This window comes from Cavia porcellus, unplaced genomic scaffold (genome assembly GCF_034190915.1).
Source record: "Cavia porcellus strain 051 isolate PalLab524CR breed Dunkin Hartley unplaced genomic scaffold, mCavPor4.1 scaffold_2, whole genome shotgun sequence".
Lineage (NCBI taxonomy): Eukaryota > Metazoa > Chordata > Mammalia > Rodentia > Caviidae > Cavia > Cavia porcellus.
In genome coordinates, this window is record NW_026947485.1 from 70,357,418 (window position 1) to 70,382,994 (window position 25,577).

Consider the following 25,577-nt stretch of genomic DNA (forward strand, 5'->3'; position numbering starts at 1 on the left):
GCTATTTAAAACCTGTGAAAAGTCATTCGTGTGACTTAGGAAAGTATACCTGAGTGGAAACTTAGACAAAGACAGACAGACAGACAGACAGACAGACAGACAGACAGAAAAGAGACCAAGAGAGACAGAGAGACAGAGACACAGACAGAATCTTAATGTCCTCTCATTTCTCCAGCCCAACTGAAACCTAGAGCATTTCTTCCCTGTGTCTGTGTCATCTCCTAACACCCCGGGCTGGCAGCAAGGCCTGGCACTCTTCCTGCTCCCTTCCTCACCCCTGGGGGTTGCATCCTTAAAGAATCATCTCTCTTCTTGTGGCCATCATCTGCCAGCCACCTGGCTCTGCTCCTACTCTTGCTGACTTTCATGACTTTATCTTGGGTAACTTCAGTATCCATAACTCATATGGATGATTCTTTACCCTTGCACTTCCAAACCAGTTGTTCCTGCGAGCTCATCAATGTCTCCAGTGCCCAGCATACTGCTGAAAGTGGTGGGTGTGCGTGTGTGCATATGTTTCTGTCTTCCTACTCGTCACCTAACCTCCTAACTGTCTTGGATCTCATCCAGAGACTATTTGCTATTTCTGTCCTTACAGTTTCCTTATCTCTTTTTGTGGTGGCCTCAATTCTTGCTCTTCTCACTCTACTCCCTCTCTTTTGAAGTCTTGATCTATGTACAGCTCCACAATGCTCCTGCATCCTGCAGGTTCCTGCTGGCTCCACAGGTTTCTATTGTACCTTAAGATGTTATCAGTTTTTTCTCATGAAGAATATTCCATGGGTCGAGAAGTTTGGGAAACTACATTCTCTATCATCCTTTCAAACATTACCATCTACTCAGAGTTTAAGGTCTGAGATCAGCTTTCTGGATTTGAATCCCTACCTTGGACCATTTGTCACAGGCCAGTTATTTAGTTGTTCTATTTCAGTTTCTACATCTGCAAAACTGAGGAGATTTCAAGACACACTACATGTGATACTGTGTGCAGAGGAACCCATGAGTTAATGTATATAAAGTCCTTGGCACATGGTAAATGCCCAATAATACTGCTATTATTACATTAAAATATTTGAAAGACTCTGATGAGAAGAAACTGGTTTTATGTAATTTAACTCAACATTTCCCGAATGCATTTGCCCAGAGAACTTAAGAATACAGCTTAGATTGGGAAACACGTTACCGAATCTCTGGTCCATCTCAATTGAAAACTGTCTCATGAACTCTAGGTTTACACACATCTCTACACAGAAACATCAATCTTGATATTTCTGAGACCAAACGTAGTCTCTCCCACTCAACTTCTTCCCTCCCCTGTCACTTCCTAAGCCACGCTGCCTTCTACTCTGGCCTTCCAAACCAGCATTCCAAGTGCTGACCAAGTCTTCTCCTTATCACCTCTCACACCTAACTGCCACCAACTTTTCCCAACGGCACCGCTTTACTACATTCAAAGCTGTCCCTGCCCTTCCATCCTTCCATCTTAACCAGATGACAGCAATGACATCCTAACCCCTTTTGTTCCTTTGGCTTCAGTCTGGTTTCCTGCGAACTGTTTTCAGAACAATCATTTTTAAAGGTTTGTTAATTCTATGAATCCTCTTCCTTAAACACTTCTCCTATCTTTCAACCTAAACAGTAAACTAAGCTCTAACTCAACACAGAAAAGCTCTCCTCAACCACACAGCCATCAATGTAGAAGCACTCAGAGGGTCATGGGGCCCATGCTTCCATGCCCAGCCCAGTTACTGCTTCATCCTGAGATGTCTGTCTGCACCAATGGCTCTTACTCATACCCTTGTTTGAGGTAGATGTGGCACATCTGGGAGCTTCCACGGTCGACTGATTATGGTGCATTTCTCCCCAAATAATCAGGAAGCTAGTTATAGTAATTCCAGTTTCTTGGTAACATTTGCTTTAGAAATGAGCATATGAGTATCAGTCTTCAAAACACAAATTGACATGGAGAAACAGGAGAGACACACATACACACACACACACACACACACACACACACACCCAGAGAGACACGGATGGGGGGCTTGTGCTTCTAAGAACATCCTGGCCAGGCACTGTCTGTTTATCTCTTGTCACTGCTGTAACTCGAGAGGATGTGGCAGCCATCCTATGATGCCACTGCTCTGAGGACAAGCTTGGCCAACTGGGAAGAGCAGTGTAGAGAGATAAAATGAAACTGGCTGGCAAACCTGGAGCCCCATCTGCCTCTGGCCTTGTTCTCCTGGATAACAAATCACTTCTTATTTACACCACATTAAAGAGAATTCCCCATGTCTCGCTGCTCATGGCTTCCTATGTGATGCAGCTGCCATCCATGCTGTGGGTCTCTTTGTCATTGCAATCAACCACGGTACCATGCTATGGTTTCCATTGAACCTTTATCTCTTGCAAAGCAGAATTGACACATCTGCTAGAGAACTGTGGAAATCACTGTATGTGAGGGCAAAAAACAGAAAAACATGACAAAAATCCCCACCAGTCAGGGACATGACAAAAACCTCTCTGCACATCAATTATTATTCCGGCGGCTCTAGATAACCCCACATGATAAAGTCAAGAGATCAGAAGCATAAATATGAGGAAAGGAAGTACAAATGTCTAGTTCCAGAAGATGGTATTATCTGTATAGAAAAGAGAATAAGATAAACCAGGAGAATTATTGGAAGTTCTGTTAGGTGTTCAAAGGCAAAATCAGCATTTCAATGCAGTGATTCATTTCATGCCAGCAAAAACAATGTAAAGATGTGATAATGGGAACTCTTTCCACCAGCTAAATGCACCAATGAAAACAGTCATAAAATATCCAGGAATATCCAAGATAAGAAATATGCAAAATTTTCACAAGGACAGTGTTACAGCGTTACTGAGTAACGTAAAAGAAAATCTCAACAAATGAAGACACACTGATGTTCCTGAAGAGGATGCCTTCATAGCTTGAAAATTTAACTCTTCTTTCATTAATTTGAAATTCAGTAAAACTTCAGTACAAATATCAGTTCAATTTTAAAAGCATAAATGGAGAAAGTATACACAAATAATAAAAAAAATTTGGAAAAGAGCAGAGTACCTTCAGACAATGGAATATTATTTAGTACTAAAGGAAATTCCGAGAAAAGCCCTCTAAGAGATCTCAGATGCACAGGACTTAGTGAAAGTAGGCGGTCTGAATGGAGTCCACACAGTGGGACTTTGACCACAGGAAGCTCTGAGAAAGGCAAAACTACGGGGACAGCGGAGGGAAGGATGAACAGGAGCAGCAGAGGAGATTTGCAGCACAGTGAAACAATGCTGCATGGCTCGATATGGTAGGTGCATCTGTCCGGATCTACAGAACGTGGTACACAGCAGGGAGCCTGGCGCATGCCCAGGCAGAGGGCACTACGACATGCTGTGGGTTTGCAGCCACCAATGTACTCCATGGGGATGCGTATGGGGGCAGGGGGCATAGGGACATCTCAGAACAATTCTCTTAATTATGTATAAACCTAAAAATAGCTCTAAAAATAAACATTATTAAAAAATCAATGTGGGGGTCAACTTTCACCATCTGAATAATATAAAAATTATACTACAGAGTTAGTACAGAGCAAAAATATTAAAGCACACAATTTAAAAAATAGTCTTGGATATAATGGAAATTTGTTTATGAAAAAATAATTTTGTTAAAATTGGTAAGCATTTAGGAGATAAAGGACGTCCTTATATCATATAACCACAGTAGTACATAATCATGACAATTCCAAACAACTTTTAAAATTAAGCTAAAATAAATGTTAGAAAGTGGGTGAGGTAGTGCGTGCCTATAATCCCAGCACTCTAGGAGACAGACGTAGAAGGATTCCAAGTACAAGCCTAGTCTGGGTAACTTCGTGTGATGTTGCCTCAAAATAAAACAACATAAACAGCTGGGGATGCGCCTCAGTATGAAGGCCCTGGGTTCAATCCCCAGGCCAAAAAAAAAAACAAACAAACAAAAAAAAAGCGAGATATCACATTACCTTGCCATTCTTATAGGTAAAAAGTAAGATGATTATCAGTACTTTCACACAGTTCAAACGAATGTATCAATTATAAAAAAGCAACCATGAAAAATACCTTTATAACCTTTGCTTAAGGAAAAATGCCATTAAAATAAATCTTATGCTATACAAACTTAACTAGTCTACATATGGAAAAGCTGTTTGTACAGATAAAAAGTGCCTGTGTCACAAAGTTAAAGTTATTTAAAAAGTGTTTCATTGCCTGATGCAGAGTTCACAAACAAAAATTAAACTCTGCTAAATGCTTCTGTTTGCAAATGAAACTATTCACAAACAGTGTTCCTGAACCAAGGTACCACTATACAATGAATTTCACTTTAATTCACTTATCAGTCTGTTCCACACATATACACAAGGTACAGCCAATTCTAGATATTTCTCAGAATTTGTTTTCATCAACTGGCAAAAGCCACACATACACATAGAACCACAGCTTCTCTACTGACATAGGATCTGACTTGAGATTTCCATTTCAATTCCCATCTGTCCCAAGCATCATAAAAAACAAAAACATGACATTTACAGGGAAAAAGAAACTGGCAGGCCATCAGTTTGATCCCTGTTCTTTAGCTAATATTTTACTAACGTTCTCCTTTGACTTCTCGGAATACACACAAGCAGATCTTAGATCTGAAACCTCTAAACAATGAGGACGGAGAGTAAGTCTGGATCTTCCAGTCCACCAGCTCAACATCTGCTCTTGTTACCAAGCAGACCATAACTGCTCCCTCCCAAATTGCTCTGAATGGGGAACATAATCTGTCTTTGTGATACTGCGGAGCCTTTTCCTTGAGCGGGGACACATCTCCCCTGTGCACATCTCCCCTGTACACACACCCACTAACCCTCCTCCCTGCCAACCTCAGCCTCTTCCTGCACTGCTAACCCTTCGCAAGAACTCTGGCAGTGCATCATTCATTCACCCTCAGCTTCTCTAAGCTGCCAGCAGTCAGCCGCAGGTGACAGCCCAGGTCTTGGCACATACCAGTGTTTCGAGCCGTGACCTTGGAACCGTGTCTCAGCAGCCGGACAAATACATTACTGCCACAGTGGTTCACCATGTGCAGGTGGAGGCTTCGTCGAGTCTGGATCTTGACCAAGCATTTTGCCATCCTGGACCCTCTGTTCTCCCCCAGGGCTTCTCTGCCCTCAGGGCTGCAGGCAGCCGCCATCAGCCATAGTAGCTCTGACCTCTCGCTTTCACTAACTGTCCATTCTGTTGCAAAGGACCAAGGCAGGGCACACTGACAATGACTCAGATGTCAGCCTCCTAAAGTAGCCAGCAGAAATAACTCCTGAGGGATAGGCACAGGGCGGGGGGGGGGGGGAAGCTATTTTAAACTCTGCACTTGCTCTACCAACGAACAATGAAACCTCAGCCTTCTCTAAAGCATCCGGGTGAGAAGACCCCTAAATATCTCTGTGTCCCATGAATCAAATATCCTTGATTAAAGATGACAAGTACATAACATCACAAAGTGACCTACTGTAATTTCTTTAAAAAATATTTATGAGCCTTCATTACATTCTAGAGAAATGCCCAATAAGAATATGCCAAGCCAAGTTTTTAAAAAGTAAAAAAAAAAAAAAAATTAAAAGAAACATATATTACAATTAATTTTAATAACTGTAAAATGTGTCTTGGAAGACAGTGGTGGCTCTGAGAGCAGCTATGAGGAGTAAAGAGGTTAACATACAAAGCGGGCTCGGCTCAATCAATGTGCAGCAGCAAATTACTCCATAAGCGTTTTTTTCAGCACAAGCTCTGTTACAGTTTGTGTTTGGCTATCTCCCTAAAGCCTCATGTGGTCATGGGGGCCGGGCCTTTCGAAGGCCGCAGAGTCTAGAGTTTGCAAATGACTCAGGGACCAATGCTGGGACTATGAATGTGAGTGCTACACCCAAGTGGGTGTGGCCTACATATAAAATAAGGGACAGAAAGTCTTCTCTCTATGTTCCTCTCCTTTTGTGCTTGTTGCTTGTGCTGTTTTTTGTGTGTGGGGGGGTTTGCTACCATAAACTATTGCTCTCTGGCATGTGCCACTCTGCCTTGGAGCCAGCTGATTATGGACTAAAAGTGTGAGTTAAATAAACTCTTGTTTTCTGCACTTTGGGTGTTAGGTATTTTTTTCCAGCAATGACAGAAAAGCAATCAAGACAAGCTCCTTCCTTGGTCTCTTTGAACTGTTAAAGAGGAAGGCAGGATTTTCAAGAGCGAGGATTTTCTTCCTTCTGTTGGCCGCCCATATCTGTAAGGTGCCATTACTTGTTGGTTCAACCCAAGTATTAATGAAACACGAGTACTGGTGAGAACAACCTACTTGCCCAGCCCTGTCACCTTGGAACGCTGCATCCACTTGATTATCTGTAAGATGGTGATGACACTGGAGCTCACGTGACTGGGTGCCTGATACACGGGCACTTAAAAGATGCTAACTATAATTCTACCATCAACAACAGCAGGTACTTCAGTAGCTGTTTTGGTAACTAATATTTCATAGATGTACTGGATTCATCCATTAACTAAAATACTTATGAGAACTCCTTGAAATATTGGCTAACTGCTAATCCAAAACAGAAAGACATTAAAAATAAAACACTGCTATATACACTGATTGTCCCTTGCCACCCAGAGATTATGCAGCACAATGACTGCTCATCTTTTCTACAAGCAACACTCTTAACGGTCCAAAGCACCCTAAAACCCTATGAGCCCAAGTGGGGCCTCAGAACTATGGGGACAGTAATAGCATGACGGAGGAGACTTCTGTACCTGTTCACAGATAAAACCAGATGAAAATCTACCCTAGAGATCAGACATGGACTCGAAGTCTCAAAACTATAGTGCATTCTTCAGAAACATGCGTGAAGAGTTCTCTGGGAGGGGAATTTAAACCATCTTGCTGACCAAGGCTACTTCTAATTCAGATTGCTCTTTCCGTAGAAACAATGCTAAACCCCAGGTTACACATCCCCTGATGCCACAGCATCCAAGGCCCTCAGGCACTCTCTGGATCACAAAGCTCTGTGGTACCCTGAGTTTCCCTGCCGGAAGATGCCAGCCCTCCCAACTCCTGTCAAAACAGCTTCTTTTGGTTTCTGTGTAATTCTTTCAAGCAAGAATTTACTTCCTGGGACTCTTACACAGCATGGGTTTGTTTTCCCATCACTTCTGCTTAGTCATTCTAGTCACCCCAGGTACAAGTCACTGTCACAAATCACTCTACTCTGAGTGAAGGCAGTTAAATTAGACTGTATGCCTACACAGAGCTCTGATTTCCCCCTGTGTCTTGAAACAGCATTGCAAAGTGTATTAGGAAATAGGGCATCTACCTATCCCTGTGGAAAGATTCAGGGTCTTCCGCAGCTGCGAACTTCTCCTGCTGCTGATGTGGGATTAAGAAGTCAGAGGCGGCAGGGCCCAACCCTCCCACCCAGTGCACTTGCTAAAGGCATCTCTCTTACATTCCAGTTTCTGCTCAGAATGAGAAAACCAAGTTATCTATAAATATGAGAAAAGTGTCCAGTTACTGTAAGTTTGGTCTTTTAAATCACCAAAGATTTTTAAAACTTGCTTTATCCAGTTTTCGTAAGGCTATAATGAGAGACATTTCTATGAATAATTTGAGGAGATGTGTGTGGGTGTAAGAGTTATTTTTGTATATCTGTGTGATGAAGTAATATATATCCACTAAAAATAAATTTGTGGAAGAACAATTAGTGCACTGGGGAAACATTCATGTTATATTATAAGATAAAAAGGTGAATTATAGGTCAGCATCTCTAATATGTTTATTAATTTTTTAATTATTAAAAGTATATAGGTGGATGATACATAGTTCAGCTTAAATATCAAGAATTACAAGTGGTTTTACATGTTTTTTTTTTGTATTTTCCAAATTTTGAAACTGACTGAAGTATTGCTTTTAATTTCATATTAAAAACAAAAGGAAGGAAAATATTTGGTTGATGGTAAACCCTAATCCCAGGAGAATATTCTATTTGTAAGTTTTCTTTTAAATTCTTTCCTGGTAATATTTAAAATGTACACATTTCCTTATTTATCTATTATTCTGTTCACTAATTCAGCAAGTACTATTTAGCTCCTATTGCATAGCCAAGCACGCAGCCTCAGATGGAGTGGGATGGGCAAAGTCCTGGGCTCTGGGGAACTGACCTATCAGTGCAGAGAGGCAGTCAACAAACAAGAAAGCAAATAAATGCATGCAAACATATATTCTAGGCAGAATGGAGGGAATACAGACACAGGAGAGGAGAGAAGTAGGAAATGGTTCCAGGGCAAAAAAGAGCAAGAAAAGAGACCCATGTGGACTGTCAGTCAGCAAATAGGGACAAGGTCCAACCAGCAAGTCAGGGTCCTGAGAGAGGAACAAGGCTGCTGTCAGACACCAGAGCATAGGGCCCATGACAGCAGGGACTCCGGAAGGGAGTCAGGCTGTATAGTCGGGATGTACAAGGGCCAGAAGCAGGAGACAGTGATGGACAGAGCAGCACTAAGGGCCCCACCCAAAGACTAGGCTTGAGCTTCCCTGATTCTTCCAAGGTAAGGGTGTAACTGCCTTGGAACTGGGGTGAGGCCACATGTCTGTGTTGAGGTCCGATGGCTCAGCTGTGGCTGAGGTCTGTCAGGGACTGGCCAGGCTATAAAAGATGCTCTGCATTTGAATGAGGACACTCCTTTCTTTAGTGGCAAAAGTTCTAGTCTACATTCAGATTATCAGACCCTTGTAAGACCTGTTTATTCCCTTTCAGCTGGAGCATCTGCAGATGTCACATCTCTAATGTTGAAGTGGAGACTCAGGACTCGGGTAAGAGACAACTTCTCAAAGGGAGCAAAGTGCCACCTTCCCCCCCCCCCCCGCCAGCCTCACAACTATTTGTTATTGGTTGGTTTCTTGATAATAGCCATTATTTCTGGAGATAGTTTTTAATTTGTATTTCACAAATGACAAGTGATGCTGAATTTTTTTGTATATTTATTTGCTGTTGGTACTTCTTTATCTGAAAAGTGTCTAAATGAACTCTGTCCTATTGTTAGTGGGACTCTAAATTGGTACAATCACTATGGAAATCAGTGTGGAGATTCAGAGATTACATTTTACCCAGCCATTCCCTTCTTGCTATCTTCCCAAGAGAGTTAAAAAGCATCATACCACAGTGATAGATGCACACCCATGTTTGTAGCAGCACAATTTGTAACTGCAATCAGTCCATATCACATGCTCAGCAATGAATGAATAAAGAAAATGTGGTTTTTATGTACAATGGTGTACACAAAGGAGGCTAAACTTGAGACATTTTTAGGTAAATGGATGCACATTGGGATCATAATTTTAAGAGAAATAACTCAGACACACATGTTTAAATACCACATTGTTTCTCTTTTATGATAAATCCAAAGGAAAATTAAGGACCAAAATGGAGGATAGCTATTGGGAAGTGGGAAGACAATGTTTAAATGGGAAGGGGAACAAGAGAGGGGAAAGGTGGAAATGAAAGAAGGGAAAAAGGATATAAAGAAAGAGACTGGAAGGGAAAAATGGAAATAACAGTTTTATAAATGGGGAGAGGATGAAGGGTTGAAAAGAGGGAAAGGAACTGGGGAAAAAAAAGAAATAACATATTATGTACAAGTACAAATTCCCTATGATGAATGTGCTCATTATGTACAGCAAACACATACTGATAATATTTCAAAAGGAAACAAGAGCTCTTCCAAGAGATAGCTCATTGATATTCTGAACTCTTTTTAAGCTCTATCCCACTGTTTCAATTTTATGCTAGAAATGCACCACTCCTAAAAAGAAAAAAACTGAATACTTCTTTTAGACATCATGGTGCCACACACTTATTGTTGTATTTATTTACCACACTGAGCAGAACATGGCTATATCTCTCGCTTTCAGAGGCACTGGCAGGTCACCCAAATGACATCTTTAAGAACACCAGCAATTCAGGAGTACAATTATAAAAGGCCAGTCAGAGTGGAAAGGAATCTCAGGCATCACTTCACCTTGTTAAACAAACAAGGAAGTAAGATTTAGGTGGGGTTGATGACCAGCATGTGCCAGATAATGGTACGTGGCTACCAAATGAATGTATGTATGAATGAATGAATGAATGAATGAATGAATGAATGAATGAATGAATGATTTTCAGCCCTCTCCCTCTCCATCCAGTGCTCTTCTCACCAGCAACACACCACTAATGCTGAATCCTCTGTCCACCTGAGTGGAGTCCAAACTCCATATAAACTGGGGACTCAGAGGCCACCATCCAATGCTTAAATGAGAGTGACACAGCATCTTCCCAATAGCTTGGCAGAGCTGAGGCAGTCCCCAGAATGCCGGGTGGTTTACCAAGTGACAGGGTGAAGGCATGCAAAGTGGCATGTCGTCGCCGTAACCAGAGCAGACAGACTCACATCTATTTTAGGAATCTGGAACATTGGCATCAACACGGATTTCAGAGTTGCAGACCCATGTCCCTCCTTTTCTTCTGTGCAAACTCATCGGCACAATCTAGTGTGGTATAGCCAAAGTTTTAGGGGATAAAAGGGTTCACATCTGATAACAACTGTGACTTATGACACATGGAGATTTGCTTTTATTGATTAGGTAATTAAGAAACTTAGGCAAGAGAAGTTACATAATAAGGTGACAAAAATAAAATGTTGGTAAAAGTCTGAGTAAGTTCCCAACTCTCCGTTCATCATGGCATGAGCCTACAGCACACACTTGGGCTTGGAAGGCTGAGCACCAGGGCCTTCAGTTTGCCAGCAGTGTTATCAAGCAGAAGGCTGCAGCCCTGTATATGTGGCATTAGGTAGACACCCAGCAGATACTCTTCACAACCAGCCTTGTGCTAAACTACCCATGTCTCTTTTCAGAATCCTGTCCAAATGGCCACAGACCTGTCATTCTGGACCACCTAAAAGAATGTCACCAAGCACACAGTGCCCAAGGCTTCACTCCACATGGGTGACAAGAGTCCTAGGAGACAAGAGAAGAGGGAGAGAGATGCTACAGGAACCTGCCTCAATTTTAGCCTGAGTATCTCAAAGAACATCTACTCAATGCTTGCTGCCAACCCACTAACAAAAGTATTAGAACACAGACTCTTGTGTTGATTGTGCAGTACCTACAAAAGCCAGGGAATCCTAACTCTGCTCTCTATGACAGTGGGTCTAACAATACTTTCACTTTTCCTCTCCTGTGGTTTTGTAGGAAGTGGTACAGGTGTTTGCTTGTCTACATGCCAAACCCACTATCTGCTGGTGGCCACTTCTGGTCATGCTTGGGATGTTTTCTGCTGGCTCCACTCCCAGCTTTTAAGGACTGTGGATGAGTCACATCAAGGCACATGACTGGCACAGTGATTCACCTTCAGCAAATTCTTTAAACCAATTATTAAGTAAGCAGCAAAATGGCACCCTGATTTGAGTGATTTGAGAAGTCCTAGCACTGAACTGCTTCCACGAAGACAATGTCCCTTAACATACACAGTGAGCATATGAGGAATTAGAACGAGCTCTAGCAGGGGCCATCCTTTACTTAATGAATTAAACAGAGTGGGTGTCCTGCAGGAGATCTGTTTCCCTCCAGCCTCAGTCACCCAGAGAATCCTTTTGGTGACCACACACCTGGTCCCCAGCTTCCTATTCCAAGGTGATGGCTGTCTCAATGTAATTGTGAGGTCCTGGCATACTATGACAGAAAAGCCAAGGCTGGAATCTTGCTCCTGGTACATAATGCTATCCTCCTTGAGCCACAGGGATTCCCTACATTTATACTCACTAAGTTGTTTCTTTTGATTATTCATTTAAGTAAAAAACAAATGTAGTTATTTAGTTACAGGTTCTGTTTTGGAAAGATATAGCAAGTCATGCATTCCTTGTCATCTAAGATACCTGGGCTGGGGATGTGAGAACCATACAATCCAAGTCCCCATACTTCCCCAAGTGTGACATGGGACAAACTGTCTCACATCTCTGGCCTTAATAAGATATGCCGGATCAGGGATTGGAAAAGCCCAGACTTTGAGTGCTAAGCTTTGTGGGCCAGGAGGCTAAATTGTGCTTATTGTATAGGTAGCTATACAATCATTTAGAACATAACTGCCAGATCCAAGCCCAAAGACACTGCTTCTGATGGGCTAGGCATGAGCTGTACCTTGCTGATCCCTGCTCAGGACCATCTGCAGTATCTCCTCTGACCCTCAAATTCTATGAAAAACACCCCCATCTCTTATCCCCATTCTCATATAAAAGACTTCAAGTGACAGTCTGAGATTCTTTCACCTTGACATTCAGCAAAAGAACCAGAGTTCAGAGCTGCAAAATGTTGAGTGCTATTCAAGTCCAGTCTTCCTGTTTTCTAGACAAGAAAAAAGAATACAGGGAAGACAGAGGGTCCAGTCTGTGGTCACTGGCTGCTTTTGGAGGAGCCAACACAGAGCTTGCAGTTCCTCTCCCATCTAAGGCATGCATGCAGAAATAGAGCAATTCCTTAAACCTACACCATGTCGATAGAGTAAAACAATGTATTCCAAAAGTGCACTATTACTAACCAAAAGGCACTGCTGGCCTCTTATGGTTTACACTGAGAAGTACCATATTTCACAAAATGAACTTCTGTGGGCAATCACTGACCACAGAACCAGCCAGATGCACCAGCTGGAGCCTTGTAATGTAAACTACACAATCTTTGCAAGACCAAATGCACTTAACCCACAGTCCAGGAAATACTAGCAATTTCAAAGCTGTCTTTCAAGTGATACAAACCTGCAAGTACTTTAGTTGTCAGGAAACAACAGAAATCAGAGTTCCAAAGATAAAATTAGAACCAAGGAAAATCTCACAAAGGAGACAAGTGGCTTTTGAAGAGACTCCAAAGTGTAACTCTGCAATGCTTGTTTGGGCCTCTGTCCTGTCTCCCGAGATGCACTTGCCAACCCCTACTAGATGAGCTGGCACAGTATAGGCAATGCCAAACCCATGCTTAGAACTGTGCTTCTGTATGCACACCTTCCAATTGGGGGGTGTTAACTCCATTTGTCTGCATTCATGTCAAATGTATTTCTAATTCACTGTTTTACCTACAGTTCACTGAAATATCTTCATGACGGGAGTCTTCAACAGTAAGCAAACAAAGTAGGAATTTTAAAATTGCATCCACAGGATGATCACCACCACATTAAAATGCACAGGGAAGGAAGCTGCAAAGGTGTTAAAACTGATTGCTTCCAGGAGGGTGACAATCTGGAAGTGACTTTTTCCTCCTTATGTATGCTTTTCTGTACTTTCTAAAAATTTTAGGTGATGATGTAATAGATTTAGTATAAGAAACTAAACTAATCATACTGAACCCTATAGCTCATCATCTCCAGGTCACAGTAACCAGGAGGAGACAGGGGGTCTTCAGGGTTTATAAACAAACAGTCCCTATTGTGTCCATGTCTTAGGATAACACAAAAGGCCAATCGCCTCTGAGTCCCTGAGCTAGGCGGGAAGAAGTAGCCTAGCACAAAGGGGAGGTAGGTGGCATAGGCAGGAGACATGATAAGGGGGTAGATCTGTCCACAGCCTTCCAGGGTTCTCCTCCTTCAAGGGAGAGAGGAGGAAGAAAGTTCTGTCAGATGGGCAGGGAGGACCCAGAATGAGAGGACATAGAGAAGAGAGACTAACAGCCACAGGGTAAGAGGGACTAGGGCAGCTGCCTGGGGTGAGGAGGGCCACTAGGCAGGGGAGCGCAGCAGAGCCCACTTTGTCTCCTGTTAGCACAGGGAGGAGGCTGCATGGAGCACTCGGTCTGCGCGGAGAATGGTTTCGTCCTTATGGGCTCAGGTGCTTCACACATCTCACACAGCCTGCCACAGCTGCAGTAAAGTCAGCTATCTACATTAGTGCTAGGCAATAAAAGCAACTCCTTAAACACCTTTACACACACCCATACACACATATGTGCATGCATGCACAGTGATAGTATGCTTGGAGCGATTAGTTTTACCACTCTTTTAAAATTCCCCCATCTATTCTTTGCTATAGACGCTGTCTTGGTCAGCATCAAACCTCCACTCACTCCATCAGGATCACACCCCAAGGCCCTTGTTACAGAAATGCTGGAGTCTCCACATGCTTCTGTGCAGCCAAGAGAGGAGAGCCATAAGTTTCCAACTAAATCCCATGCTGAGGCAGGGGTGGCTTTTCCATCATGTTTAATTATGCCAGTCAGCACCACTGCTATGGCACACAAGAATGGTTTTCATTAAATGTCAGTGCTTGCCAGCCACCAAGTCTCATGTGATTAATTTTGTTGCTCTTCTCTACCACCAGTCTGCTTTCTTCTATAATGAGGAATAGACTCCGCTGATAAACACATGAGCATGTTGCTATCTACACTTGCTCTGCTTGCATGTTAATGTATTTAGATTAACAACTCCTTAAAATGTGATTTCACCCAAAACAACTCCCATTCTCACTTTTTTCCCCTTGTGAAATTCTCCAAAGCTTTAAGGTACTGTTCACATGTCCTGCCTTTCTCTTCTGAACTTTTCCCCAGCACTGATTCACCTGGACACAGTAACCAAGTGACTTTGGGTTGAGCACTGAAAACATTTCTCTAGCTGCCTGGTGCCTAGGAAGCAATTGTTTTTATTCTGCCCAGACACGGGTCAGTTTAGCAAAGTCCCTCAGCTGTCCTTACGGTGAATAGGATAACATGTTCTCCCCAAAGCCCAGGGAGTTAATCTGGGCAATAATCCCCTGCCCAGCTGTTTTTGTGACACTTGAGCTTCTTGGATGAATGAAAACAGCTTGTCAGACAAGTAGTGATGCTGATCTCAGACAGCCATGGTGACAGGGATCCTACACCGATGGAACCACCAGGATAGGACAGATGCCAGGACCTCTGTGACTTCCCAGAGATGGAGCTTCCAAAAGTCAAACTGATTTTTCAAAAACTCCTCATGAGATAAATCTCCTAACATGACTTGGGATGCTGATCTTGATCTGTATTTGAATCCAGTTTCAAAATATATGATTTGAAACTCCCCCAGATGCAAGCCTGACCCAAGGTGCAGAGATGAGGACAATAACACTCAGGCAGCAGAGGCAGAGGCATCCAGAGCTCCTTCTTCCACTTGTGTCTGGGGTTCAGAAAATCAGTGAATACCTCTGATTCAAAAAGGCTCCAATATCTAAATGGAATTATTTACCATGGGTTCTTTGGTGATGCTGATAAGCCACTAAACCCTCCTGTGTCTCGTGAGTCTCAGGTTTGAAATAAAGAGGTGGACGGTTTTTAATCAGTAGCTCTAAGTGCAGGGCAGGACATGGACTGCAGGAGCCCATGGGCCACTGAGTCATGAGTGCTCCTTCCCAGCAACGCTGTCACTAAGCAGCTCCAATCCACTGCCTCCTCCACTCTCACCCTCTCCAATTTCAGCCCCTGTCCATTTCTTCACTGTGTCTTTTTGCTTCCAATCCAGTGGCTTTTAGCCAGAGAGCCATTTTACTCCCCAGGGGACACATGGCCAAACTGGAGACATGTTCCCTTCTTGGGATGGGTGAGGCACTATGACAGCAGCAATATCACCATGCAGCCTACAGTGCACAGGACATCACCCTGACAAGAAAATGCCCAGTTTAAAGGGTCAGTAACACTGCAAAGAGAAATTCAAGCCCTCACATCCTCACCTGGACACCATCTTCCACAGCCCTCCAGACTCACCGTACAATTCCAGTGACGACAGCTGCAGGCCTGGATCTCCCCAATGCCTCCCAAATGGTCCAAATTAGTCTGCAGAGGGCAGAAAGCCTGAAGACTCCTCACGACCTTGCCCCTGCCTATCTTCCTGCTGGCCTTCACCATGGCCCCTGTTTCCTCTTTCTTCCAATCACACACACATGCTGTCGGGGGGACGGGATCACTCCCAGTGCCCTCTCCTACCACCGCCTCTGCTCACTCCTTTGCCCCCCAATTTTATGTCAGGTGCTCCACAGAGATAAGGGACCAGACACTCCCCAAGCAGCCCGAGGCACAGATGTCCAGTGAGGCAGGCAGAAAAGAGAGCACATAATTCAGTCAGCAGAGGCAGGGCCTCCTCCCTGGGCCCGAAGCCCCACTATCATTTCCCCAAATTGCCATGAGCCTCCAGAGATCACCAATACAGTGAGTGCACCGCAGGATGGCAGCGAGGTCTGCCAGTTATATCAACTGCATTTACCACAGTTCCTGTGTTCAGAATAGACGAATGGTTGTCTTAAGTTTAGTTCTCACTCAGACCTAAAAGGTACTGAGACTCAAAATATAAAACAGATGGAACAATTAATCATACTGCATGTGCTCAAAAGCTCAGGAAAACAAGGCCCACTTACAAAAGTGAAAACATGCGGCTGGGGATTTAGCTCAGCAGCATCAGCGCCTGCCTGGCAGGCGCCAGGTCATGAGTTCGATCTTTGGTACCAAAAAAAAAAAAAAAAAAGTGGAAACATCTTTGCTTAGAGTTGTGGGCTCTGCCTCTGTTGTTTTCTGTTCTCCATCAGAGAAGTATAATCCTGTAACATCAGTATTCAGCCCAGGGATTGCCTGAATCCCACTGCCTGACGAAGACAAGAAACATAGGGTAGGAATTTAAAGATTATCTAAGTTGTAAAGGGGTTGAGAGAACACAGTTTCATGCACTATGGGAAGCATATCTTGGACTTCTTGGCACAAAAGATGTCTCTGCTCTTGCACTGGGTTGGAAAAGTCAGTCTATTGTTTTTGTTTGTTTGTTTTTTGGTACTGGAATCAAATTCAGGACCTCATGCTTCAAGGCAGGTGTGCCATTGAGCTATATCCCTGGACCCTCAGGTTATTTTATTTTATTTTATTTTATTTTGTCTTTTTCCTTTTTATCAGTACCGGGGATCGAACTCACGACTGCCTGCTTGCAAGGCAGGTGCTTATGCCGCTGAGCTAAACCTCCAGCCCCCTACCCTAATTGAACTGTTTTTTTTTTTTTTTTTTTTTTTTTTTTTTTTTTTTTTTTGGTCTTTTTCGTTTTTATCGGTACCAGGGATCGAACTCACGACTACCTGCTTGCAAGGCAGGTGCTTATGTCGCTGAGCTAAATCCCCAGCCCCCCTAATTGAACTGTTAACAGTATTTTTATTTCCCCTTGTCTTATTTTTAAATTAATTATACATGCTGACCGTTGTTATGATTTTCCTCATCTCTAAATCTCACAGACATGCCTTGTAAGATACTACATCTGGAGAAAACATCTAGATATTAAAGGAGCTTTTTGAACTTTTAAGGCCAAGATCTATCAGTTTAGTTTTGCAGCTGATGGAAGAATTTAAAATAGTGCTTTCAAACAACTGGGAAAATTGAAAAAGCAACGTATGGATTTCTGCATAATGAGATTTTAAAATGTTACTGCATTTAACTGTGATGGTTTATCATCTGCTGTGCATGCAGTTGTTATGTGGAAGATGAGGCTAGGTTTCAGCGATGGAACCTTGCCATGGAAAAGGAAGCAAAAGGAAGCAGCCTCACGAATGGGGTGAAGAGCTCAGAGGAAAGCTCACCGAGCTCCCCCTTCACCTGGCCTGGAACTCTGCGCTCCTCATCCCTCCTGCTCACTCTGTCCAGTCTTCCAAATTTCCTCCTACAGGCTCATCTTCTCACACAACGGTCACAATTCTGTGAGTGAACTCGCCCCGCTCCTCTTCTCCCCATTAGTCACATCCTTCTTCATTCATACTTGGGAGGATCACAGTCCTCTAAAAAGTGATCTTCACTCAGAATAGTGCTGCAGAATGTGAGATGCAGCCCCCACAAACATTAGAGATCAGAAACAAAAGCCACTTTGCTTTTCCTTGAAAACACATAAAAGACAAGCAAAATGGATCCAGAAACCTCTGAGCTAAGAAAATTAATTTAGCAATGAACTTACAGAATAGTTGTCAAGACAGACAGCCATGTTTATTATAAGAGAGTGTACTCACAGTGGCCACTCTTGTGGTCCAGCTGGGCAGGAGAGCAAAGCATCTTCGGAGACACCTACCTGGTTCACACTTTCCCTCTACACACCGGACTGGGGGCATCCTGTTACCAGTTCCCCTTCTAACATTGCAGTGACTGTCCCGGAAAAATCTACTAAAACCCTTCACAGCTGTGTGTGCACTGGCTGCTGCTGTCTCTCCCCAGGTATCTGTGTGCCGGTTCCAATTTTTACTATGAACTGAAAAGTTTCCCCCTATGAAAGGAATCCTCAACTTGAAGCTGAGATGGAGGTGATTGCTTGGGGACAGGGAGACCCAGCTTCTTGAAATTGCCCAGAATTTCAATGGTGAAATAAAAAGATCACATAAAATTAAGCAAAAAAATGGTATGTCTGTATTCTGGGTTCCAGTAACTTTTTTGTGCATACTTGTTTTTAGATTACTATTAAATCAGTAAGAGTGTGAGATTTGCCTCACCAAGTGTCAGCAGAAAGCAGTGTAGTAAGATTCTCCAAAGTAAGCAAAGTTCTTACAAAGAAAGAAAAATGAAGGAAGGGAGGAAAAGGAGGGAGGGGAGGCAGAAGGAAAGATGGAAGGAAGGAGGGAAGGGGTGGTGGAGGAAGAGGGAGACCCGGCAGCCCACAAACATACAGGCTTTTAAAAATGTAACAAATCTGGAGTTGAAGTGGACATCATACATTTAGCCTGGATCAAAACTGTCAGAAAAGAGACCCATGGAAAAGGAAATGAGGTTGGGGAATTACCGAGGCGGAGAGAGGATGACCAGTGTACAGGCACCGATGAAGAATTCCTTAGAATTCCACAATGCAACTGTAACTGGAGCTGAAAACAGCTCCTTCTGGGCTGAGGATATAGGTTAATGGCGGGCACAGAGAGAGAGAGAGAGAGAGAGAGAGAGAGAGAGAGAGAGAGAGAGAGCTTTCTTTGATTTTGTTTTTTAAAATATTTACATTCTATCAGTACATGTTTGTATTATATGATTACATTCATCATGGGGAACTGGCATGTTTACATCACACTTAATTTCTTTTAAATCCCTCCCTTCCCCCTCTCCTGCATTTTTTGAACCCTTTCATTCATATATATATTATGATCTAAACTTAGCTTAAATAGCCATCTGTGGTTTGCCACTGTAACATCACAGCTGCTGTCACAAAGAATTTTACAAATGCTTTGCATGAGTGAACCTTTTGGAAGAACCCAGTAGAACTCCCACTGTAACACAACCTTCCAGCTGCACACACATAAAAGTCTATTTGTTACAAACACAGTTCAAGCCTCACACTGCCCCCTGCCCCCACATGTGACCAGTGTACACAGAATCACTTCCCTGGCCCCTCAGTGGCCTGCGATGAGGGACTGGGATGAACTTACCCTCACCCAGGGGAAGCTCCTCATCCTGCTCGATGGGGGAAGGAAGCAGGGGCTGCAGGGGCTCCATGTTGATGATGAGCTGCTTGTTCAAGGAGTGGGAACTGCGGCTCTGAGTGATGCTGACTCTGCAAACAGACATGGCCAGGTGGAGTCAGTGTCCACAGGGAACACCAGCCTCTGCCTCAGTGCTGCCCACACTGGAACTCTGGACACAGCGGTAAGGATGGTGGAACCCCACAGCAGTAAAGCTCTGCATACCCTTGAGGTCCTAATAAATGTCTGTGTATCCCACTACAACCCAGCCAAAGAAAAAGTAGCTCCCAAGGACCCTCATACCCACACATGCTGGGCCACAACACAAGGAATTTAAAGACACAGAAAACAGACCCAGGAGTGAGCTATTGCTGAAACAGATGCACAGAAAGGTGAAGAAGGGTGGGGCTGCGTGTAAAAGACCCCTGCCAACTTTCCTGCCAGATGGACAGCACAGATGTGCTGGGTAAAGAGCTTCTTGGCACTGCTGGACACCCAGTGGTTAACATCACTGTTCACACCTGCTGCCTGCCAGTCAGGGCACCCAGCTAGGTTTCTTTTGTGGAAAGGTGCATGCTCACAAGTGGCCACAGTGGGCAACAGAGGCCAAGGCAGCTGTGCAGGTGTCTCTGCAGAATGGCCAGCTGTGCTGGGGACCTGCGCACCTGCTACCAGCAGAAGAGCCAATTTAGGAAGGTGAGGCCTATGGGAAGGTTTGGCACACTGCCCTCCCATCCTTGGGGCATGGTGTCAGATGTCTCCTGCCCTCTGAGGACTTCTTGGACTGCCCCTCACAACAGCATCAGACTCTCCCTGCCTGTCTCTTTCTCATATCACTCTCCCTTCCTTCACAGCTCACTGTATTTGTCCCCTGTCTCTCTGCAGTTACTGGTATACAAATTAGCCCCACTTTGCTAAGCTCTCAAAGGCAGAGACTGACCTAACTTGGCCGGGTGCCTCATGGTGCCTCAGCTGGCATCCTGTTAAAGGGTGTTCAGGTCTGAAATGGTAGGAACTGGATGCGATCCACACTTGATATGGCTGCCATTCCAGACTGGCTGGGTACCCTTCCCCTCATGGCCTTCGAGCCTGAGCATTTCACTGAGGGGTGGAGTGGGGGAGGGAACAGCAGGACTCCTGTCAGCATCTCTGGTCAGAAGGTCCACAGTTGGCACTGGGTACACAGTAAGTGTATGGGGCTTTGCTCCACCTGGAGCCCTTAATTATTCCTTCTGGAACCACCTGTGCTGCAGTTGATATGTACACAGCGGACAGTCTGACCCATTCCAGGGAGCTGCTGCTCTCCCCGTAGTAACTCACTAGTTAGACCAGTGTTTTTTTTTATTGCTTCATCTGAGATCCACACTATGAAATATATTTCCTATCACCTTTCTATATCCACACACATACACACACATGCACAAAGACATACAATCACACAACAATAAGCACAGTTATGTGCATCCCTTTTTAAAATTTCATATCATTTGTTTCTAATGCTGGTCTTGACTACTACTTCACTTCATGACTCATTAATGTGCTATAGCTACCCCTGGAAAACATCTAATGAAGGAGATGGATGGCCAAGGGTCTCCTGGGAGCACAAAGGGGGCACCTGACCCTTCTCAAGAGACAAGAGGGCCAGGGATGACGTCCCAGGGAAGGGGAGGCCAGAGCAAGTCCCGGTGAGCACAGTGGAACTGATGGGTGAATGTGAATAAGGAAAACCCTCATAGACAGAAGGAGGAAAGGCGAGGAAGAGAGATTAAAATTCATCATGAGCACTTCCTTCTTTTATCAGGAATGTTCCCCACTTCTTAGTTCTCCCGTGTTTCCCCGCCCTGGCCCTGTGGCCATTTGTGATTGAGACTCTAGCTCTGCAGAGTACAGCATATTGTCCTGTTTTGTGTGGTAGGCTGTTTTCTGCAGAAGCAGCCCTTCTATCTGTTCTTGCAAAAGGGACTCTGAAGTGCTCTCCTCCATTTCTACCCATGCATCTGCTGGGCTACATCCTAGAAACTGCTATTCTTGCACACACACCCCCCCGGAAGTCACTGCCTTTGTCATACCAAACCTGAACAGTCACCCTACCTACATCCTTTAGCATGAGATAGCAAATGTTTTGCCCCACCCAGCGTGGCCGTGTCTAGCAGCTACCCAATTTGGGGAAGGCTGAGCTCATGAGGGCTGACCTCCTTGGCACCAGTGCTCAGGAGACACTGACTCAGGCTCCGCACTCCCCACCCCCTGCTGCTCTGTTGCAGGCCAAGGGCCTTGGACTCATAGCTGTAGTCTGCCGAGGAGAGACAAGGTGACTCCCACAGCAAATCACAACCCTGAGACTCTCCAGAAGCACCACAGCAAGAGGAACATTATTTCCCCTGTAAGTGCACAACACAGAGGAAACCAAAGATGGATACAACGGGGGATTTCCCTAAAACATAAAAAACACAGGCCTCCAGCCTGGCATTAGAGAAAGAGAAAGCACAGTTGGGAGTTGCTGTGGAAGTCTCCATCTTTCCCGTTGCTATGATCTGCATGTTTGCATTTCCTGAAAACTCATTTGCTGAAACCTAATCTCCAACAAGATGGTACTAAGAGAAGGGGCCTTTGGAGGTGGTAAGATCACAAGGACAAAGCCCTTGTGAGTGGGACTACTGTCCTCATAAAAGAGTTCTGGGGGAGTTTGTTTTGCCTTTCCATCATCTAGGAGCACAGTGAGCAGGCACCATTTAGAAGAAAGTAGATGTCACAACATCCCAGCTCTGCCAGTGTTTTGATCATGGACTTCTCAGCCACCTAAAGTAAGAAGACAGCTTTTCTTGTTTATATACCGCCTGGCCTGCTGGATTTTATTATAGCAGCTGAAATGCACTAATACACCTACCATCTCCTTTCACCTACTTCCTCTTTCCACCTAATCCTCCCCCTTGCAACCTTTTAAAATGTGCTGACTGATCTAGGCTTTCATTAAAGCCAGAGTCATCAGTACAGTGTCCTAAGGACAAATGTAATGCCAGAACCCAAATGGCCCTTTTCCAGTTTGCAAAGAGATATGTACACACTACTTCAACTTTCTTTACATACTTGTACCATAGTTAAGGGAAATGCTGTCTTCACAGAAGGAGAAACTGAGATTGCAATGAGGCTGTGCAACTTTAAGAAAGACACTACTGTGGGTGGCCCAGCATGTTACTATGCATGTGTCTTTCAGATTCTAGCTTTCCAATTCTGGATGAGAGATGATAATAGGATCTCTTTGCATCTACATGGCACTCTATGCTTTTAAAAGTACTTTAACCCCCAGGAGAACTTTACTGGGGGATTTTGTCATCAACAAAGATCAATGAGCTAACATCAGCTGACCTTTGCTCTTTTTGAGGAAGAAATAAGTAATAGCAAAACAACGTCCTCAGTCTGTGTGTGTTTATCTCTACACTCATACACCTCAGAAGTATAAGTGCATGAACTCGCTGTCCTTTGAGGAGCAGAATCTCAGGTATAAGGAAAGATGATTGATAAGGGCCTTGTGGTCATCATCCCAGACTAAGTCAGGCTGGATGCCCATCACATGAGGGAAACTCACAGCGTCACTTTTGACAGTAGTATCAAAGAAGCTGTTTCACATGATGAATATGATCATTATGTACTGCAAACATGTACGAATAAACAATAAAAAGAAGCTCAAAAAATCTGAAAATGAAACACTTGTCCTAGAGGAATGATTTCCTATCATGCAGCTGGATGGAAAGGAAAAACTGCTAGCATGAAAATATCACATGTCACCAGTGTGATGGCCACAAAGTTGCCTCTGGAGAGGGCTGGTCCTCAGGGAAGCATCTCGGACAGATCTCAGATGGGAACAGCTGCCGTCCCACACTCTCAGGCACAGGTCCATTCAGTAGACATGCCTTCACATTCACTGTGCATCAAGTACTTTGTTAGGAGATGCAGGAACAGAGAGGACCAAGACAGACAGAGCTCCGGCCTCCTAAATTGGCTATGCGCGCATCGTTTTATTAACTACAGTCTTCCCAGTACTGCCAGAGATTTCAAGGGTGCTGTCAAAGAACTGAGGACCAGAGAAGTGTCCTGAGGGTACACATAGAGTGGTCTTTTGTATACACAAAAGGGTGGGGAGAAAGAGCCTGCATGTATAGCAGGCCTCAAGGGCCTCTAGTTCTGTATTTGTATCTGGAGTTATTTCAGAATACTCCAGAAAGGGTAAACTATGAACTGATAATTCCTCAGCACATCTTCACTTCTCTGTCACATTTGGAGGTTCAGTCCCTCCAAAGAAAGCTCTCACTCTGGCCAACCTGCTCACTTCACACCTGACACATAACACTGAGATAGTGGCTACTTAAAAGGTGAGTGTAGAGCAGCCACAGCCTCCTCTCAAGTTCTGGAGAAATGCAAACTCCCAGACAGCACCTGGCTGTTTAAAGCAGAACCTGGTTTTTATTATTATTATTATTACTGGTACCAGAAATCAAACTCAGGACCTTGAACTGGCCAGGCAGGCACTGTGCCGCTGAGCTATATCCCTGGCCAGAACTTGGTTTTAACAGTACCTGCATGTGGTCCATGTGCAAATTAAGGTTTAAGAAGCCCTGAGCTAGAACACCTTGATTTTCTTAAACCATGAAAACCTCAATTTATAAGGGAAGTACTGCATTCTTTTCTTCTCTCATTAATCCATGAATGGTCTAAAAACACTGTTTAAAAAGCAGAACTGTTGCAGCACCAAGTATTTTTCTTCCTTTTTTTAAGATCAAAGAGTAAAGCATCAAGCTGGAAAAAGAAAACCCAAGCTGTGCTGCTTGGGGTGGCTCTGCCTCTATTTTATCAGCCTCTAAGCAAATACCTAAAGCTTTCAGGGTGGCGAGTGCTGAGGAGAAAAGGACTCAGGGCTCAGATCCAAGACACTGCAGTTCTACGTGTAAGTCTGCCACCAAAAGTACTTAAGACCTGCATAGTCACTTGTTCAAGATTCAAGCTTTCTGGTAATACACTAGAAGCAGCAGATTAAGGGATCCCTGAAGTTACTTCTAATCCAAGTATCCTGGAAAGACTGAAATGGGCTGTTTTATTATTTGTTTTTTCCTTTCTGCTTTGCAGAATGACCTCAATTTGGAGCAGGGCAGGGGCACTAAAAGAAGTTTCCCTGAAGGGAGGGCTCTAGGTGTTCAGGCGTTCCACCAACGTCCCTCGGGCCATGGGCCCCACTTCCCAAGCCCCTCAGCTCCCTCCTGAAAGAAGGAGGGACTGGATGGAAGGCTCACAGGAGTTACAATTTGTGAGTGTCTGCGGGGTATCTCCCAGGAACAGCAGTCAGCTTCCAGATGCCCCTAGCAGCTGGCCTGGTCTCATTACTGTGGGCTGCCCCTAACCCCAGAGCAAGGAGTGGTGCCCAGCTCAACTGGTTAGCTGAAACAGATACCTGACAAATTGAAGCACAAAGGCCACACTGCCAGTCCCCAAAGATGGGGATGACAGGTAATCAGCAAATGAGGACTCTAAAACTTTAGCTTATGATGATCTTGCCTAATAGGGGCAGGGGGTTATGGTGAGAATGTTCAGCTTTACAATATCCACCATGTTTGCAGTTTGGGACGTGCAATGATTTGTATAAGCTGTGGTGAAGTCCAGCTTAGTCATGGTAATATTTAATTCCCAAGAATTGAATGTAGACTTCTAGTTGCAGGAAGGTACTGCTATCCTCAGTCCTCAGCACTGTGATCTGACCTGTGGCATGTCTGTAACCATGTACTCTGTAAATGGCCAATAAGTCAGCTACAAACTGAATGTACAGATCTTAGTGCTGGTGCTGAAATCTCTTCAGTAAAGTCTTGATTTAAAAGTTTGTTTAAAAATTTGCAAGCATTAAGTGTCAATCAAAACTGAAGATGAAACACTAATGAATGTTGACTTTTATGTTTTAGATATATTTTCCTTTGTAGATTTTTCAGTTCTCTGCTGTTTTTACTGTTATTGTTCATTTAAATTACCTCTATGCTAATTTTGTGAGATTGAAGCAAAATTATAGTATATATAAAAAAAGAATTGAATACAGATCG

The 25,577-nt window shown here is 43.9% G+C and overlaps 1 protein-coding gene across 5 annotated transcripts in view; it reads right to left on the bottom strand.

Annotated features, from left to right (window-relative positions):
- Frmd3 (FERM domain containing 3) overlaps nucleotides 1-25,577 on the bottom strand; it is a 259,089-nt gene that overhangs the window by 13,048 nt on the left and 220,464 nt on the right. For 4 of the 5 annotated variants that reach the window (XM_013158449.2, XM_063243500.1, XM_013158447.3 and 1 more), the window contains one exon: nucleotides 19,465-19,589. In XM_013158449.2, coding sequence (XP_013013903.2) covers nucleotides 19,465-19,589 — 125 coding nt within the window. Of the gene's footprint in view, nucleotides 1-5,043; nucleotides 5,336-19,464; nucleotides 19,590-25,577 lie in introns of those variants that run through there. The other variant, XM_063243520.1, reaches the window with a different exon arrangement.